The 17,448-nt window shown below is 35.7% G+C and overlaps 1 protein-coding gene across 1 annotated transcript in view; it reads right to left on the reverse strand.

Annotated features, from left to right (window-relative positions):
- Positions 1-4,028: 4,028 nt before the first annotated feature.
- Positions 4,029-17,448, reverse strand: part of ABCD2 (ATP binding cassette subfamily D member 2) — an 85,708-nt gene continuing 72,288 nt past the window's right edge. Inside the window, exons 9-10 of the mRNA XM_005887731.2 lie at positions 15,051-15,176; positions 4,029-4,635 (exon numbers count right to left, since the gene is read on the reverse strand). Of these exons, the coding sequence (XP_005887793.1) occupies positions 4,416-4,635; positions 15,051-15,176 (346 nt within the window). The 3' untranslated portion in view covers positions 4,029-4,415. The remainder of the gene's footprint in view (positions 4,636-15,050; positions 15,177-17,448) is intronic.

Raw genomic sequence — 17,448 nt, forward strand, 5'->3', positions numbered from 1 at the left:
GAACTAATTAAAAGGAAGGTAACGCTGAGTTGCAAAGGCTTGGTAATCAAATATTGCTAGGCTCAAATTTCAGCTCTACAGTTTAACAGCTGCATCTGGTTGGATGAATTGCTTAACTTCTGTTCTCACTTTCTTCTTTTATTAAATTAAGAGTTTTGTAGAGATTTAATGAGTCAATGTATACACAGTGTTTTGTGCCTACATGTAGTGCCTTTGTTCCCAGTCGTGTCTGACTCTCTGCGACCCCATAGACTGTAGCCCACCAGGCTCTTCTGTCCATGGGATTATCCCAGGCAAGAAAACTGGAGTGGGTTGCTATTTCCTTCTCCATGGGATCTTCCTGACCAAGAGTCGAAGCTTCATCTCCTGCATCTTGTGCATTGGCAGACAGATTCTTCACCACTGAGCCATCTGGGAAGCCCTTGTGTCTACCTGATAAATAATAAATAATATCTATTGAATTTTTCTCCAAATGATGGTACTCATTTTCCTAATTTTCAGTGGACTGCAAGCTTCTTGGGACAGGGACCATATTTTATTTATTCCTAGAGCCTAGCACAGCATCTGGCATAGGTTGGTACTTAATAAATAAATATGTGTTGAATTAATAAGGAATATAAATATTTAAACAACTATTTGGTGACTATTGTGCATGGCACATCATATAACTTGTAACTGAAGTATATGAAAACACTCAACAGAGTCATTTACAATATAGAAATAGGAATGTTTTCTATTACTGGAATGATCTGTAATTCCTTTGATTAGTCAAGATTTTCTATGATAATTTAGGAACTCACAAGTAATGTTGAGCTCAAATAACTGTATATCAGATGGAGACTATATTACAGTGTATTCACATCATAGCCATATTGTAGCTTTAAGTAACCACACGGTGATTTTTACCATTAAGGAATTTTTCTCATTTGCTTTCATTAGTACAACCCCTACTATACAATGCTTGCTTATAAGTGTAGATAATTGGTTTTGAAAATTTCACAACAAAAACTGTAAAGCCTTTTGTACTTGGTAATCAGGAAAGGCATCAGCAATTCTGAAGAAGGAATTTGCTTTTAACGAAAATATTCTCTACATCCATCTGAAAGCTCTCATGTGGCAAATGCTGCAAGTATAACTCTTAATTATATCTAAATCCTATCTCTCAATCATACCTACATCATCAGACTGGTAAATACTCTGAGCTATGTGAAAGTATTTTACATTTCTAAATGAATATAATTTGGCATAAAGTAGTTATATCAAAGACATCTCTTTTAATAAAAGTGATTACCACTTTATGCATATCTCAGAAATATGTAACATTCTCTGGATATGGGTTCCAATATGTAACAAACTTTTCTAGGCTTATTGAGTCAAAAAAACTATTCCAAACAGATTAAAAGCTATTAAAATAGGCTAAGACTATTGCCAAACATGAAATTATACTTGGAATCAAAGTCTCAAAATTAACATGGTCATTTATACCTTTACTGGAAGAACAAAATTTGACACAAAAACTAAACTATTATCAGGGGAAAACCATTCCTATCAGAAACAAATGTAAACTCCAGTTGAATTTCAAGATATATTATTCTCCTTGAGATTAATGGAGAGAGATTTTCACACATGATCTTGTTTACAAGAACACACACTATTTTAGACTCATGCTTGGCATAACATTACATGCTGTAGAAATATAATGCAACATTTTCATAAAATGCAACTTACTTTCCAAGTTTATAAGTTAACCAAAAACAACACATTCAAAAATCGTATCTATAAATTCATAGGTTTTTTTTTTTTTTTTTTTACCAAAACAAAATAAAACAGATGTCAAAATAATTTGGGCAAATAGATTCATTTGAAAATTGAAATATCCTTCTTTTTCCATTCCTCACCTATAATTCAAAGATGGCTATATACAAGGATGCTATATTCAAAGATGGCTATTTTATTTATCAATCTTACATTTTTCTCAAAATTTAACTATAAGAATAGTAAAACATGGTATACTCATTGGATCATTTTGTAAAAACTTAAATGAAACATAAATACAAATTCAAATTACAGTTTTTTCCCCTCCAAGTTAGGGGATATTGGTCCTGGAAGAAAATTCAGAAAATAAATGGACACAAAATGTGCATGCAAAATATGTTTCTTTTAGAACTCTTAACATTTAAACTGCAATGTGTACAGCTTTTAATACAGAATTTTAAAAATCCTTGAATCCTCATTATAAATTATGAGTTCTTTACTTCAGCCAGTTGGTAGGATATATTAAATAAAGGCTAATTAAAAATCTAATATTTGCTTTGGCATTCTTTTCAAAGTTTCAAACACAATGTATTTTTTCCTAAATGCTTTATTTTCAAATTAAGAAAACTAAGGCATAAAAATTATGCACATGTTTCAAATGAGAACTTTTAATTTTCTTCTTCTACCTTTAAAAATTAACTTCAGATAACCACCCCAGACTTTTCCCTACAGTGGTATAAACTGGATAACTATTAATACATAATTTAGATAAATGAATAATATTTCTCAAGTTTTAGTTCTATGCATTTTTTATAAAACCTTTGATGCCTGCCTCACCTAATAGTAAGTAGTAGTAACTGACAAATGAATAAATGAGCAGTTAATGATACTAACAGAAAAACTTAGACGTACTGGTTTTGATTTTTATATTATATTCTTTCAAGTAAGGTGGTTATATTTATTGATAATTAAAAATGTCAGCATCAAAGAATTGAAAATGTGAAATGTTATGGTGTTCTATTATAGGCACCATGAATGACATCCAGGTCTTCTACCAATTGAAAAAGTCTGAGAGTCACTGACTTAGCATCTATTATGGCTGTGTCTAAGTACACAAATAAAATCCTAAACCACTAATAACTGAGTATTTCCACTTTTTCTGGCCTATCAATGGCCACACAGGCAGTAGGAAATTAAAATGGTAGTCCTGGCTTTCATACTAACTCCAGAGCAATCGAATATGTAAGATTTATCTCATAAGACTATTCCATATAGATTATTTCTCATTATGTTAAATAAATATTAAAGTGACATAACAGTTCCCCTTTTGATTGCTGGGTGTAGGGGTACATTAATATTGAGTAAGAGTGCATATTGTTGAAAGATTTTTCTAACATTCCTGCCCCATTTTAAGCCACAAACCAATGACTTTTCCATTTTATACTTAATTTCCATATCTTATAGACAATAATCAAATAATTACAATACTAGCATTACAAATTCTCTTTACAACATCTCATCTTTTATTGCTACTACAGCCCAGTTGAATTTCAAGGATAATAGTGAAAATAGCACTGAACCAGGGAAACAGGAAAACTTTATTGGAGCCTGGGATTTTCCCTTAAATAAATTTGCCTGATTAAGGCAAATATGAGTGTCAATTTTCTCAAAAGCAAACTAGGAAAAATAATATCTGCCTCAAAAGTTTGCCATAAGGATTAAAATGAAGTGATGTAAATGAGAATTGTAAATTATATTACTATAAATTGCAAATTATAAGGTACTATTTCAATGTATATTATAACTCTGATTTTGAAAAAATCTCTATTCTTATAGCACTGCTATTTTTAAAATGTGGTGGACTCCTTTGAACATAAAAACAAGCTAAGTATTTCTGGACAGAATTTGCAATAAATAATCCTTTCAAGTAAAGTAACAGGCTGAGACAAACATTGTTTGGATACTCCTTTTCTATATTGGCAATTCTCTTTTTAGAATGAAAAAGTTTACTAACAAATATGTAAGATTCTCATTAAAATGAACTTGTTATGTGCCCACATTGAGATGTTCAAAATTTAATATTAAAAATAGGATATTTTTTACATATAAAAGAAGCATAGCCATGCTTCTTTCTTTCAACCACTGTCATTAAAAGAGTTTTTTCATGTTGAAATTATCAATCAAACTATTGTGTACACAGGTTTAGCTGACCACTATCAATAAAGGAACATAGATTCTAGCTGTTAAATCTAACAATCATAAATGGACAAAAATGTCACTCAAACTTTTATTTTTATGCACATGGTTTCAACGCAAACATCGTTCTTGTCTATCCTCAAGATAGGTCTCATGTTTGTCAAGACTTTCAGACACATCACATACACATAGCAAATTTGCTAACTCACCTAGAAAATCCTGCTTTACATGTGAATTCGTCTTTCATTAGGAATTAGTATAAGCCATAATGACTAATCTTATATAATGCATTTGTTTATTTTCTTCTGAAAAGTCAGCTCATACATTTCCTTGATGCTAAAATCTTATAAAACATTTCTTGCTACCTTTTTTCCCTCTGTCCTTAGCTTAACACAATGCATGAACTATAACCATGTCTCTGAGCCTTTAATTAAAAATTAACATTTAAAACATATCAGAATAAATTAGGATGTTTCATCTTCATTTTTTATTGTTTTCAGCACTGAGTCTTCTCCCAAAATTTTACATAGTTCATTGAGTCTCTGCTGCATTTTGGGAATTCCGGCTAGCTGAGATTCTAGCTTTTGTTTTTCTTCACTTAGTGTTAAACGAATAGCACTATCCAGTTGTTCAAAGCGCCAACCTCCTTCACCATCAAACTGTAACAAATGAGTGTGGTATTTCCTGCATAATCAAAATGAAATCATATTATTAGCAATAATTACACAAGGCCATTTTACTTACAGATTTATCATTCTAACTGATATTCAAAGGCAAATTTTAAGTAAGCTGTCTATTTTACATTTGATTTTCAAGAATCCCTCAAGAGGTAAAATATTGTGATTGTTTTCACTCCCAAAATCATTAATCTCTAGAAAATTCTATTGTTTGTGTTAAATTTATTTTATATTCTGAATATATGTGAATTGCAAAGGAAGACATACTATTACATTTATTTATATTCATAACCTAGTATAGCTCCTGAATAAATATAAAACACTTAAAAAGTGAAGAAGAACTAAAGATGAAAGTGGAAGAGGAGAGTGAAAAAGTTGGCTTAAAAACTCAACATTCAGAAAACTAAGATCATGGCATCCAGTCCCACCACTTCATGGCAAATAGATGGGGAAACAGTGGAAACAGTGAGACTTTATTTTTCTGGGCTCCAAAATCACTGCAGATGGTGACTGCAGCCATGATATTAAAAGATGCTTGCCCCTTGGAAGAAAAGTTACCACCAATCTAGACAGTGTATTAAAAAGCAGAGACACTACTTTGCCAACAAAGGCAAAGCTATGGTTTTTCCAGTAGTCATGTATGGATATGAGAGTTGGACTACAAAGAGAGTTGGACTATAAAGAAAGCTGAGCGCCGAAGAATTGATGCTTTTGAACTATGGTGTTGGAGAAGACTCTTGAGAGTCCCTTGGACTGCAAGGAGATCCAATCAGTCCATCCTAAAGGAAATCAGTCCTGAATATTCATTGGAAGGACTGATACTGAAGCTGAAACTCCAATCTTTTGGCCACCTGATGAGAATGGACTCATTGGAAAAGACCCTGATGCTGGGAAAGATTGAAGTGGGAGGAGGAGGGAACAACAGAGGATGAGATGATTGGATGGCATCACCAACTTGATGGACATGAGTTTGAGTAAACTCTGGGACTTGGTGATGGACAGGGAAGCCTGACATGCTGCAGTCCATGGGGTCACAAAGAGTCGGACATGACTGAGTGACTGAACTGAACTAGAATGGGAACAAGAACAGGAAGCAGAGGCAAGAAAATAAAAATTTTAAAGGTTATTAAGAAAATAACTAAGAAGAATAAAGGAAATACACTATCCTTTGGGAATGAGTTAGTCAACATAAAAATTTCTCAAAAATCAAAGTTTTAAAATGTTTTTTTAAAAATAAACATAGAAATCCTCTAAAGCCAGTTTCATGCTTTCATATAATTTGCTCTCTTTTTCTCATGGTTCAAGTTCATAACTAGGAATTTCAGAGAGGTATAGAGATGATTTTTACTGATGAGACAGGAGGTAAACAACCTTTTCCTAAGTGAAAGTTAAGGTTACCAATCTTTGGGAATTGTAGGGTGTATGTTTAAAGTAGGTAGTCCTGGCAGATCTGGCCTCATATGGCTGAGCTACTGCATCTTGACACTATGCTGAAGTGGCACGTGTTCTTATGTGTCTTCAGTTTTTATGCTTTTACCTTACAGGTTTTCTCACTTCTTGATTTCTTTTAAGTTCTCATTGTTATTAGTTACTATGTTCAGTGTGGATATATCAGGTCACTTTACCCTCCTTTCTAAAATTGAAATATGATTTATATATTATAAATTTATTCTTTTAGAATGTAAAATTCAGTGATTTTTGGTATAGTCACACCCTCATGCAACCATCAGCACTATCCAATTCCAGAATATTTCTTCATTCCCCAAAGAATCCTCATACCCATTAGCAGTCCATCTCCATTTCTTCTGCTGCTCAGTCCCTGCCTACTACCAAGCTCCTCTCTGCAGATTTGTCTATTCTGGATATTTCATACATACAGACTCATACAAAACAGCTTTTTGTTACTGACTTCTTCCACTCCTTGGAAGGAAAGTTATGACCAACCTAGATAGCATATTCAAAAGCAGAGACATTACTTTGCCAACAAAGGTCCGTCTAGTCAAGGCTATGGTTTTTCCTGTGGTCATGTATGGATGTGAGAGTTGGACTGTGAAGAAGGCTGAGTGCCGAAGAAATGATGCTTTTGAACTGTGGTGTTGGAGAAGACTCTTGAGAGTCCCTTGGACTGCAAGGAGATCCAGCCAGTCCATTCTGAAAATCAGCCCTGGGATTTCTTTGGAAGGAATGATGCTAAAGCTGAAACTCCAGTACTTTGGCCACCTCATGTGGAGTTGACTCATTGGAAAAGACTCTGATGCTGGGAGGGATTGGGAGCAGGAGGAGAAGGGGATGACAGAGGATGAGATGGCTGGATGGCATCACTGACTCGATGGACGTGAGTCTCAGTGAACTCCGGGAGTTGGTGATGGACAGGGAGGCCTGGCGTGCTGCGATTCATGGGGTTGCAAAGAGTTGGACATGACTGAGCGACTGATGTGATCTGATCTGATCTTCCACCCAACAAATGATCTAAAAGTTGTAGTATTAGTACTTCATTTTTATGGCTGAATAATATTACATTTATGGTATTATACATTTTGTCTATTTATCAATTGATAGAAATTTGGGTTTCATTACATTTTGATTGGATGGTTTTACCATTAAGATGGGGAAATTAAACTAATTAAATTAAACTATGCCTAAAAGGGTAAATATCACTCTTAAGCTGAAGGCTGATGTTCATATGTTTGATATCATATGACAGATATTAATCTTTTCCATATACTTTTGAGTAACTATCTTTAGGGTTTCAACTTTTCCATAAATTTGACCTCCCAACAGGTGGGACCTTGCTAAAATTAAATTTAAAACAATGTGTTCTTACATTAAGGGAAATTTTTTTTTTAATGACAACATTGCTATTAAAATATGAGAGCTAAAACAAAAGTAATGAAAAAACAAAAGAAGGATAGTGATACAGGAAAGTGAAGTAATAGGGAAAAAATATCATTTTGTTTATTTCATTGTCAACTTCTCTTGGACTTTCCTAATCGTGAATCTTCAACCAGGAGCAATTTTAGAATGCAGTAGTTCAGATCTTGAGCAACTTCCATTTTCAGTGTATATTGAAGGTTTGGCTCATCATTCCAGTTCTACAACATTATTTGGTTTCTACACAGGAGAAGAAACCATATCAGTGTTTCATGACCTATGTTCTATATTATGTGCTAAAATACTATCTAAGGGTTTATTTTAGTCAGAGGAATTTAAAAGAAAACTATTTTAACAGAGGCTTATTGGAAATAATCTGCAGACTTTCTGTACAAGTAAGATAAAGCATTGGATGTGGTAATTATAAAATTGCAATTCTATTCAGGAATCACATAATTTAATAAGCTTCTATAATTTTTGATGTCTTCAGATATAGTATTGATTTTACTCTTTATGATCAACAATTACCCATTTGTTGTATGGAGGAAAATATAATACATATTTTTCCTCTTCTGAAATCTTTTCAGGGAAAATAAGAATTTCATGTAGGAAGAGAGGATAATCAGAAATGATAGATTTCTATAACCTAAAATGACTAAACTAGTTCATAAATCAGAATTAACATGATTATTAGTTTACAGGGAAATACACCATGGGTAGCTACAATTAAAAACATGTTTGTTCGTTTGGTTTTTGGTTCAAAAGTATGAAATTATATTTTATTATTTATTTAAAAATTTGTCTACTACACACCTGTTTGAAATGGCCAGAACCCAGAACACTGACATCTTCAAAAGCTGATAAAGCTGTAGACCAACAGGAACTCTCTTTCATTGTTTTTTGGTGGTTTAGTCACGAAGTTGTGTCCCACTCTTGCAAACCTATGGACTGTAGCCTGCTAGGCTCCTTCGTCCATGGGATTCTCCAGGCAGGAATACTGGAGTGGGTTGCCATTTCCTTCTCCAGGGGCTTTCACTGCTAGTGGAAATGAAAAGTGGAATAGCTATTTTGGAATACAGTTTTGTAGTTTCTAACACAACTAAACACACTCTTACCAGTACGATCCAGTAACTTCACTTCTTGATATTTACTTAAAGGGACTTGAGAAAATGCATGTCAACACAAAAACCTGCATATGAATGTTTATAACACCTTTATTCATAATGGCTAGCACTTGGAGGCAACCAAGCCTATCTTCAGTAGGTGAATGGATAAACACACTGTGTACATTGAAACAATGAAATATTATTTAACGCTAAAAAGAAATGATGTATCAAGCTGTGAAAAGACATGGAGGAAACAAATGATTATCACTAAGTTAAAGAAAACAGTCTGAAAAGGCTACATACTGAATGGTTCCAGGTACATGATATTCCAGGAAAGGAAAAACTGTGGACACATTAAAGATGAGTGGTTTCTGGGGTTGACGTTGTTGTTTAGTCTCTAAGTTGTGTCCAACTCTTTGCAACCCCATGGACTGCAGTGCACCAGGCTTCACTGTCCTTCACTATCTCCAGAGTTTGCTCAAACCCATGACCATTGAGCCAGTGATGCTATCCAACCATCTCATCCTTTGTGGTCCCCTTCTCTTCCTGCCCTCAATCTTTCCCAGCATCAGGGTCTTTTCTAATGAGTTGGTTCTTTGCATCAGGTGAACAAAATATTAGAATTTCAGTTTCAGCCTCAGTCCTTCCAATGAATATTCAGGGTTGATTTCCTTCAGGATTGACTGGTTTGATCACTTTGCAGCCTAAGAGAATCTCAAGAATATTCTCCAGCACCACAATTCAAAGCATCAGTTCTTCAGTGCTCAGGCTTCTTTATAGTCAAACTCTCACATCCATACATGACTACTGGAAAAACCAGAGCTTTGATTAGATGGGCCTTTGTTGGCAAAATGATGTCTCTACTTTTTAATACACTGTCTAGGTTTGTAATAGCTTTGCTTCCAAGGAACAGAGGTCTTTTAATTTCATGATTGCAGTCACTGTCTGCAGTGATTTGGAGCCCAAGAAAATAAAATCTGTTTTGCTTCCACTTTTTCCTTTTCTATTTGTCATGAAGTTCTGGGATTGGAACTTATGATCCATGGGTTGAGAAGAGATAAAATGGCAGAGCACAGAGGATTTTTAGAGCAATCAAAATACTCTGTATAACACTATAAGGATGCATTTTTCAAATTTGAGGACATATTGAGTGCAGCACTTTCACAGCATCATCTTTTAGGACTTAAAACAGTCAACTGGAATGCCATCAGCTCCACTAGCTTTGTTCTTTGTAATGCTTCCTAAGGCCCACTTGACTTCACATTCCAGGATGTCTGGATCTAGGTGAGTGGTCACACCATCATGATTACCTGGGTCATTAAGATCTTTTCTGTATAGTTATTCTGTGTATTCTTGCCATGTCTTCTTAATATCTTCTGTTTCTGTTAGGTCCATACCATTTCTGTCCTTTATTGTGCCCTTCTTTGCATGAAATGTTCCCTTGGTATCTCTAATTTTCCTGGAGACCTCTAGTCTTTCCCATTCTATTGTTTCTTTGCATCCTCTCTTTCTTTGCATTGATCACGTAAGATGGCTTTCTTATCTCTCCTTTCTATTCTTTGGAACTCTGCAATGAAATGGGTATATCTTTCCTTTTCTCTTTTGCCTTTAGCTTCTCTTATTTTCTCTGCTATTTGTAAGGTCCCCTCTGACAACCATTTTGCCTTTTTGCATTACTTTTTCTTGGGGATTGTCTTGATCCTTGTCTCTTGTACAATGTCACGAACCTCCATCCATAGTTCATCAGGCACTGTATCAGATCTAGTCCCTTAAATCTATTTCTCACTTCCACTGTATAATCATAAGGGATTTGATTTAGGTCATACATCTATGGTCTAGTGGTTTTCCCTACTTTCTTCAATTTAAGTCTGAATTTGGCAATAAGGAGTTCATGATCTGAGCCACAGTCAGCTCCTGGTCTTGTTTTTGCTGACTGTATAGAGCTTCTCTATCTTTGGCTGCAAAGAATATAATCAATCTGACTTCGGTGTTGACCATCTGGTGATGTCCATGTGTAGAGTCTTCTCTTGTGTTGTTGGAAGAGGGTGTTTGCTATGACCAGTGCATTCTCTTGGTATGTTAGCCTTTGCCCTGCTTCATTTTGTACACCAAGACCAAAATGGACTGCTACCTCAAGTATCTCTTGACTTCCTACTTTTTCATTTCAGTCAGTCCCCTATGAGCTATTTCAAATCCTAAAAGATGATGCTGTGAAAGTGCTGCACTCAATATGATAGCAAATTCGGAAAACTCAGCAATTGCCGCAGGATAGGAAAAGGTCAGTTTTCATCCCAATCCCAAAGAAAGACAATGCCAAAGAATGCTCAAACTACTGCACAATTGAATTCATTTCACATGCTAGCAAAATAATGTTCAAAATTCTCCAAGCCAGGCTTCAACAGTACATGAACTGTGACTTCTAGATGTTCAAGCTGGGTTTAGAAAAGGCAGAGGAACCAGAGTTCAAATTGCCAACATTAGTTGGATCATAGAAAAAGCAAGAGAATTCCAGAAAAACTCTACTTCTCTTTATTGACTATGCCAAAGTCTTTGACTGTGTGGATCACAACAAATTGTGGAAAATTCTTCGAGAGATGGGAATACCATACCACCTGACCTGCCTCCTGAGAAATCTGTATGCAGGTCAAGAAGCAACAGATAGAACTGGACATCGAACAACAGACTGGTTACAAATTGGGAAAGGAGTACATCAAGACTATATATTGTCATCCTGCTTATTTAACTTATATGCAGAATGATCAAGCAAAATGCTGGGCTGGAGGAAGCACAAGCTGGAATAAAGATTGCCAGGAGAATTATCAATAGCCTCAGATATGCAGATGATACCACCCTTATGGCAGAAAGCAAAGAAGAACTAAAAAGCCTCTTGATGAAAGTAAACGAGGAGAGTGAAAAAGCTGGCTTAAAATTCAACATTCAGAAAACAGATATCATGGCATCTGGTGCCATCCATTCATGGCAAATTGATGGGGAAACAATGAAAACAATGAGAGACTATTTTTTAGGCTCCAAAATCACTGCAGATGGTGACTGTAGTCATGAAATTAAAAGATGCTTGCTTCCTGGAAGAAAAGCTATGACCAACCCAGAGAGAGTATTAAAAAGCAGAGACATTACTTTGCCAACAAAGGTCCATCTGGTCAAAGCTATGGTTTTTCCAGTAGTCATGTATGGATGTGAGTTGGGTTATAAAGAAAGGTGAACACTGAAAAATTGATGCTTTTGCACTGTGGGGTTGAAGAAGACTCTTGCGAGTCCCTTGGACTGCAAGGAGATCCAACCAGTCCATTCTAAAGGAAATCAGTCGTGAATATTCATTGGAAGGACTGATGTTGAAGCTTAAACTCCAATACTTTGGCCACCTGATGCAAAGAACTGACACATTTGATAAGACCCTGATGCTGGGAAAGATTGAAGGTGGGAGAACGTGATGACAGAGGATGAGATGGTTGGATGGCATCACCAACTCATTGGACACAAGTTTGAGTAAACTCTGGGAGTTGGTGATGGACAGGGAGGCCTGGTGTGCTGTAGTCTATGGAGTCGCAGAGTCAGACACGACTGAGTGGTTAAACTGAACTGAACTGAACTGAACTGATGCTGAAGCTGAAACTCCAATACTTTGACTACCTGAAGCAAACAACTGACTCATTGGAAAAGACCCTGATGCTGGAAAAGAATGAAGGAAGGAGGAAAAGGGGATGACAGAGGATGAGATGGTTGGATCACACCACTGACCTAATGGACATGAGTTTGAGTAAGTTCTGGAAGTTGGTGATGGACAGGGAATTCTGGCATGCAGCTGCATCCATGGGGTTGCGAAGAGTCAGACATGACTGAGCGACTGAACTGAACTGAACTGAGCCTGAAAGTGTGCAGGCCCAGTTGTGTATGACTATAATGGTAGACACATGTAATTATAAATCTGTCCAAACCTATACAATGTACAACAGTAAGTGAATCCTAAGGAAAATTATAGACTTTGGATGCTAAGAATGTGTCAATATAGGTTCATCAATTATAACAATTATACCACTCTGGAGGGGGATGTTGATCATGGAGGAGGCTATACATGTATAGGGACAGAGAGTATGGGCATATTTCTGTATGTTCAATTTTGCTATGAACCTAAAACTTTTTTTTAAAAGAAAAGTCTTAAAAACAACAACAATAAAAACCTCTTTGTTCTAAAATGAAAAAAAACAAAAACAAAAACAACGCCAACTGTTCTGTTGCTTCCAACACCACTTTAGGCTACTTGAATAGGAACTAAATGACAAGAATGCATAATAAACTCATTGATAGAGGTTATAAAAACACCAGGACTGTGTTATAAAGGACTCAAAAGTTCTACAAGTCCGGCTCCACAGGCATATGTCATAATTGTATTAAACCAGTTCCTGTTGGTTCTCTCCAAGAGAAGGTCATAGATATCACTCATCGACATGGACTGTAACTCATCCTGGACCAGATACAGACTGCCTCTGGGGAGATTGGCAAATCAGGGTCCTATCACTCCAGATGCTGATTAACAACAGAGAGACAAACTACAAAATTCTATAGAAAAGACCACTTCATGAAATTCTCTATTTTCAGGTAAACTTTGGGAAAGAAAAATATAAAAAAATCCAAATGTTTAAATGAAGTGTGAAATAGATTATCCTCTCAAAAGTAGAATTCAGAGTCAAAGAACTTTGAACAAATAAAATCTTATCTGAACTGAATACTCAACTTACTCACAGTCTTAAAGTAAGCATTCTCTATAAGGTAAAGGGATAGAAATGCTTTAAGCATTAACTTAAAGCTTGCTATTTAGTCTAGGTTTGAAGTCATGTACATAATGACAGCTTTGGCACAAATGTGATCAGCTACATGCTACAGAATGCTCCAGTCAGAGACAGAGGAGGAATCCTGCCTATCCCTGGGAAATAGGAAGCCATAGCACGTAGAGTCCACTATATACCTACTAACAAGTCAAAGGAAAAGATTTTGATTGATGAAACAGAAATGCAAATGTAGACAGTAGAATGTAGTGAGAATTAAAATTTTTTTATGAATCATGCATGAGATACCTTTTGAGTTCCTTATAATAAATAGTGCAATAGAGGAGGGTATAGAGAATATGATCATAAAAAATTATGTTCCTCATTTTCTAGCTCTCAGTTTCTTCATCTGTATAATAGGAAAAATTAGGATACCTATAATGGCACCCCACTCCAGTACTCTTGCCTGGAAAATCCCACAGACGGAGGAGCCTAGTAGGCTGCAGTCCATGGGGTCGCTGGGAGTCGGACACGACTGAGCAAGTTCACTTTGACTTTTCACTTTCATGCATTGGAGGAGGAAATGGCAACCCACTCCAGTATTCTTGCTTAGAGAATCCCAGGGGTGGGGGAGCCTGGTGGGCTGCCATCTATGGGGTCGCACAGAGTCGGACACGACTGAAGCGACTTAGCAGCAGTAGCAGCAGCATACTCTATAAGGTTGCTATTAGGCTTAAATAAAATAAGCTTGGAATAGAATAGGTGTTGAATCTGCATTAGTGACTCTTACGATGATGATGAATCAATGAAAACATAAGGCGATGATAAAAATGGTGATCTTTTTTTAAAAAAGAGAAAATTCCATTAGGTTTTATGAAATATTATTTACAAAAAAATGTCTGCTCATTTTTTTGTTAAAACAAAGGAAAAAAAAAAAAAGCTCTGTTTAAACACTCTAATTTTTCCCTTGACATAGTTTTCAATTTAATGTTGGTAAGGTCCCACACCCATTGGGAAGTCAAAGTTTTGGAAAACTTAAAACCTAAAGAGAGTTACTCAAAAGTATATGAAAGGACTTGTTTGGTTGTCTAGTGGTTAAGAATCCACCTGCTAATGCAGGGCACACTGGTTCAATTCCTGATCCAGAGAGATTTCACAGGCTGTGGAACAATTAAACCTGTGTGCCAAAACTACTAAGGCTGTACTCTACAGCCCACGCACACAATTACTGAGTTTGGGAGCAGCAGCTACTGAAGGCCGCACACTCTGGAGCCTATGCTCTGCAATAACAGAAGCCACTGTAATGAGAAGTCCACACGCCAAAACTAGAGAGCAGCCCCTGCTTACTTCCTGCCGCAACTGAGGAAAGCCTGTGTGCGACAACAAAGACCCTGTGCAGACAGAAATAAAATAAATAAATGCAATTTTGAAAAGCGTATGGAAAAGATCACTAATTTCTGTCATATGTTATCAAGTACAGGAACTTCAACTTTTAGCTTAAGAGTGATGTCACTCTCTTAGGCATAGTTTAACCTTAACTGAAATGCAGGTGGAAAATAACTGAAATGTCTTATGCTCTATGGTAAAAAGTTTAGCAAAGTCATTCTTTAAGAAACAAAAAGAAAAATCATTTATCATAAATGAGCATTGGAAACACTTACCAAAGTGAAGGCCTGTGTGTTATAGAAAGTAAGGAAATTCCAGCTCCTTTTGCAGCCTGAAATATCTTTCCTTCAACATCAATGCTGACAGCACTGGTGCATTCATCTAGCAATGCATATTTTGGTCTTAAACATAAGCACAAATAAATTAATAATTTTCATTTTGAATTATAAACCTTTATTTGGCAATATGAACTGCAATGTTAACAATTTTAAAGGAGAAAAGAGAATAATGACATGTTTAAGGTGACAAATGATAAAGCAAAAAAATCAGTCATTCCCCCTTCTTTGGAATAGAATTTCATATTCTTCTTAGATTTTAAATAGATTTTTTAAATATCTGCTCATAATACAATAAGCTTTATTGCAGATTGGTGAATCATGACTGTGAGGCAGAAGAAAGATGACAGGTCACTGAAAGAACCTTGCTGCAAAAGACAGTTCATTCTTGGTGACAAGGTTCTAAGTACACTAAAAATACATTTTAGTAGTGAATTATCGATCATGTCACAATTCTGTTTGCAAACATTTATTAAGATATAATTTTATCAATAATGTAAATACCTAATCACTATTGATAGAATTTTGTTGATCTAAGACTCTACAAAAGTAAGTATGGCTAATCTGACAAATTTAGAGCCGGCATTTAACCTGGTAACATTGCGACTATTTTCTTTGAGAAAAAAATCTATATATATTTTTCTGATTGCACTCAACACTTTTTTTTCACTAGCTCAGTTTTTTTCTCTGGAAATGACAATCTACTACTATCAGAGGCACCTGACATTTGCCACCATATACTTCTGTTTACTCTCTTCCTTTCATTTTCACCCTCTAGCTCTTTATAATTTTTTCCTTTCTCTGTTTTCTTTCTGTCAATGGAACAGAATAGAGCCCAGAAATAAACTCACATATCTATGGATAATCTTTGGCAAAGGAGGCAAGAATACACAATGGGGAAAATATAGTCTCTTCAGCAAGTGGTATTGGGAGAGTTGGACAGCAATATGTAAATTAATGAAATTGGAACACACCCTCATACCACATGCAAAAACAGACTCAAAATGGCTTAAAGAGTTAAATACAAGACAAGACACCATGAAACTTCTAGTAGAGAACACAGACAAAACATTCTCTGACATAAATCAATGTTTTCTTAAGTCAGTCTCCCAAAACAATAGAAATAAAAGCAAAAATAAACAAATGAGACCTAATCAAACTTGTAAGCTTTTGCACGGCAAAGGAAAACATAAACATAATTAAAAGACAATCTATGGACTGGGAGAAAAGTCTTTTTAAATGATACAACTGACAAGGGTTTAATTTCTAAAACACACAAACAACTTCTATGATTCAATAACAACAACAAAAATTAACCCAACCAAAAAATGGGCAGAAGACATAAATAGATAATTCTCCAAAGAAGACATATCCATGGCCAACAGGTACATGGAAAGAGACTCATTATCTCTAATTATTAGAGAAATGCAAGTCAAAACTCCAATGAGGTACCAACTCACATCAGTCAGAACAGCTATCATGAAAAAAATCTTCAAATAATAAATGCTGGAGAGGGTTTGAAGAAAAATGCAAACATCTTATTTATACTGTTGGTAGGAATGTAAATTGGTACAGTGACTATGGAAAACAGTATTAAGATTACTCAAAAAGCTAAAATTAAGTTTCTGTGTCTGTGTGTTAGTCACTCAGTCATTTTTGATTATTTGCGATTTCATGGACTGCAGTCTGCCAGGCTCTTCTGTCCATGGAATTCTCCAGGCAAGAATACTGGTGTGGGTTGCCATTCCCTTCTCCAGGGGATATTCCTGACCCAGGGATCAAATTCAGGTCTCCTGTACTGCAGGCAGATTTTTTACGGTCTGAGCAACCAGGGAAGTGCATATGATCCAGCAATCCCATTCCTGGGCATATACCTAGATAAAGCTATAATTTGAAAAGATACATGCACTCCTATGATCAAAGCAGCACTATTTAAAATAGCCAACTTATATGCAGAGTATATCATGAGAAACGCTGGGCTGGAAGAAGCACAAGCTGGAATCAAGATTGCCGGGAGAAATATCAATAACCTCAGACATGCAGATGATACCACCCTTATGGCAGAAAGTGAAGAGGAACTAAAAAGCCTCTTGATGAAAGTGAAAGAGGAGAGTGAAAAAGCTGGCTTAAAGCTCAACATTCAGAAAACTAAGATCATGGCATCTTGTTCCATCACTTCATGGCAGATAGATGGGGAAACAGTGGAAACAGTGTCAGACTTTAGTTTTTTGGGCTCCAAATCACTGCAGATGGTGATTGTAGCCATGAAATTAAAAGACACTTACTCCCTTGGAAGGAAAGTTATGAGCAACCTAGATACCATATTGAAAAACAGAGA

Source organism: Bos mutus, chromosome 5 (assembly GCF_027580195.1).
Source record: "Bos mutus isolate GX-2022 chromosome 5, NWIPB_WYAK_1.1, whole genome shotgun sequence".
In the NCBI taxonomy this organism is placed as follows: Eukaryota; Metazoa; Chordata; class Mammalia; order Artiodactyla; family Bovidae; genus Bos; species Bos mutus.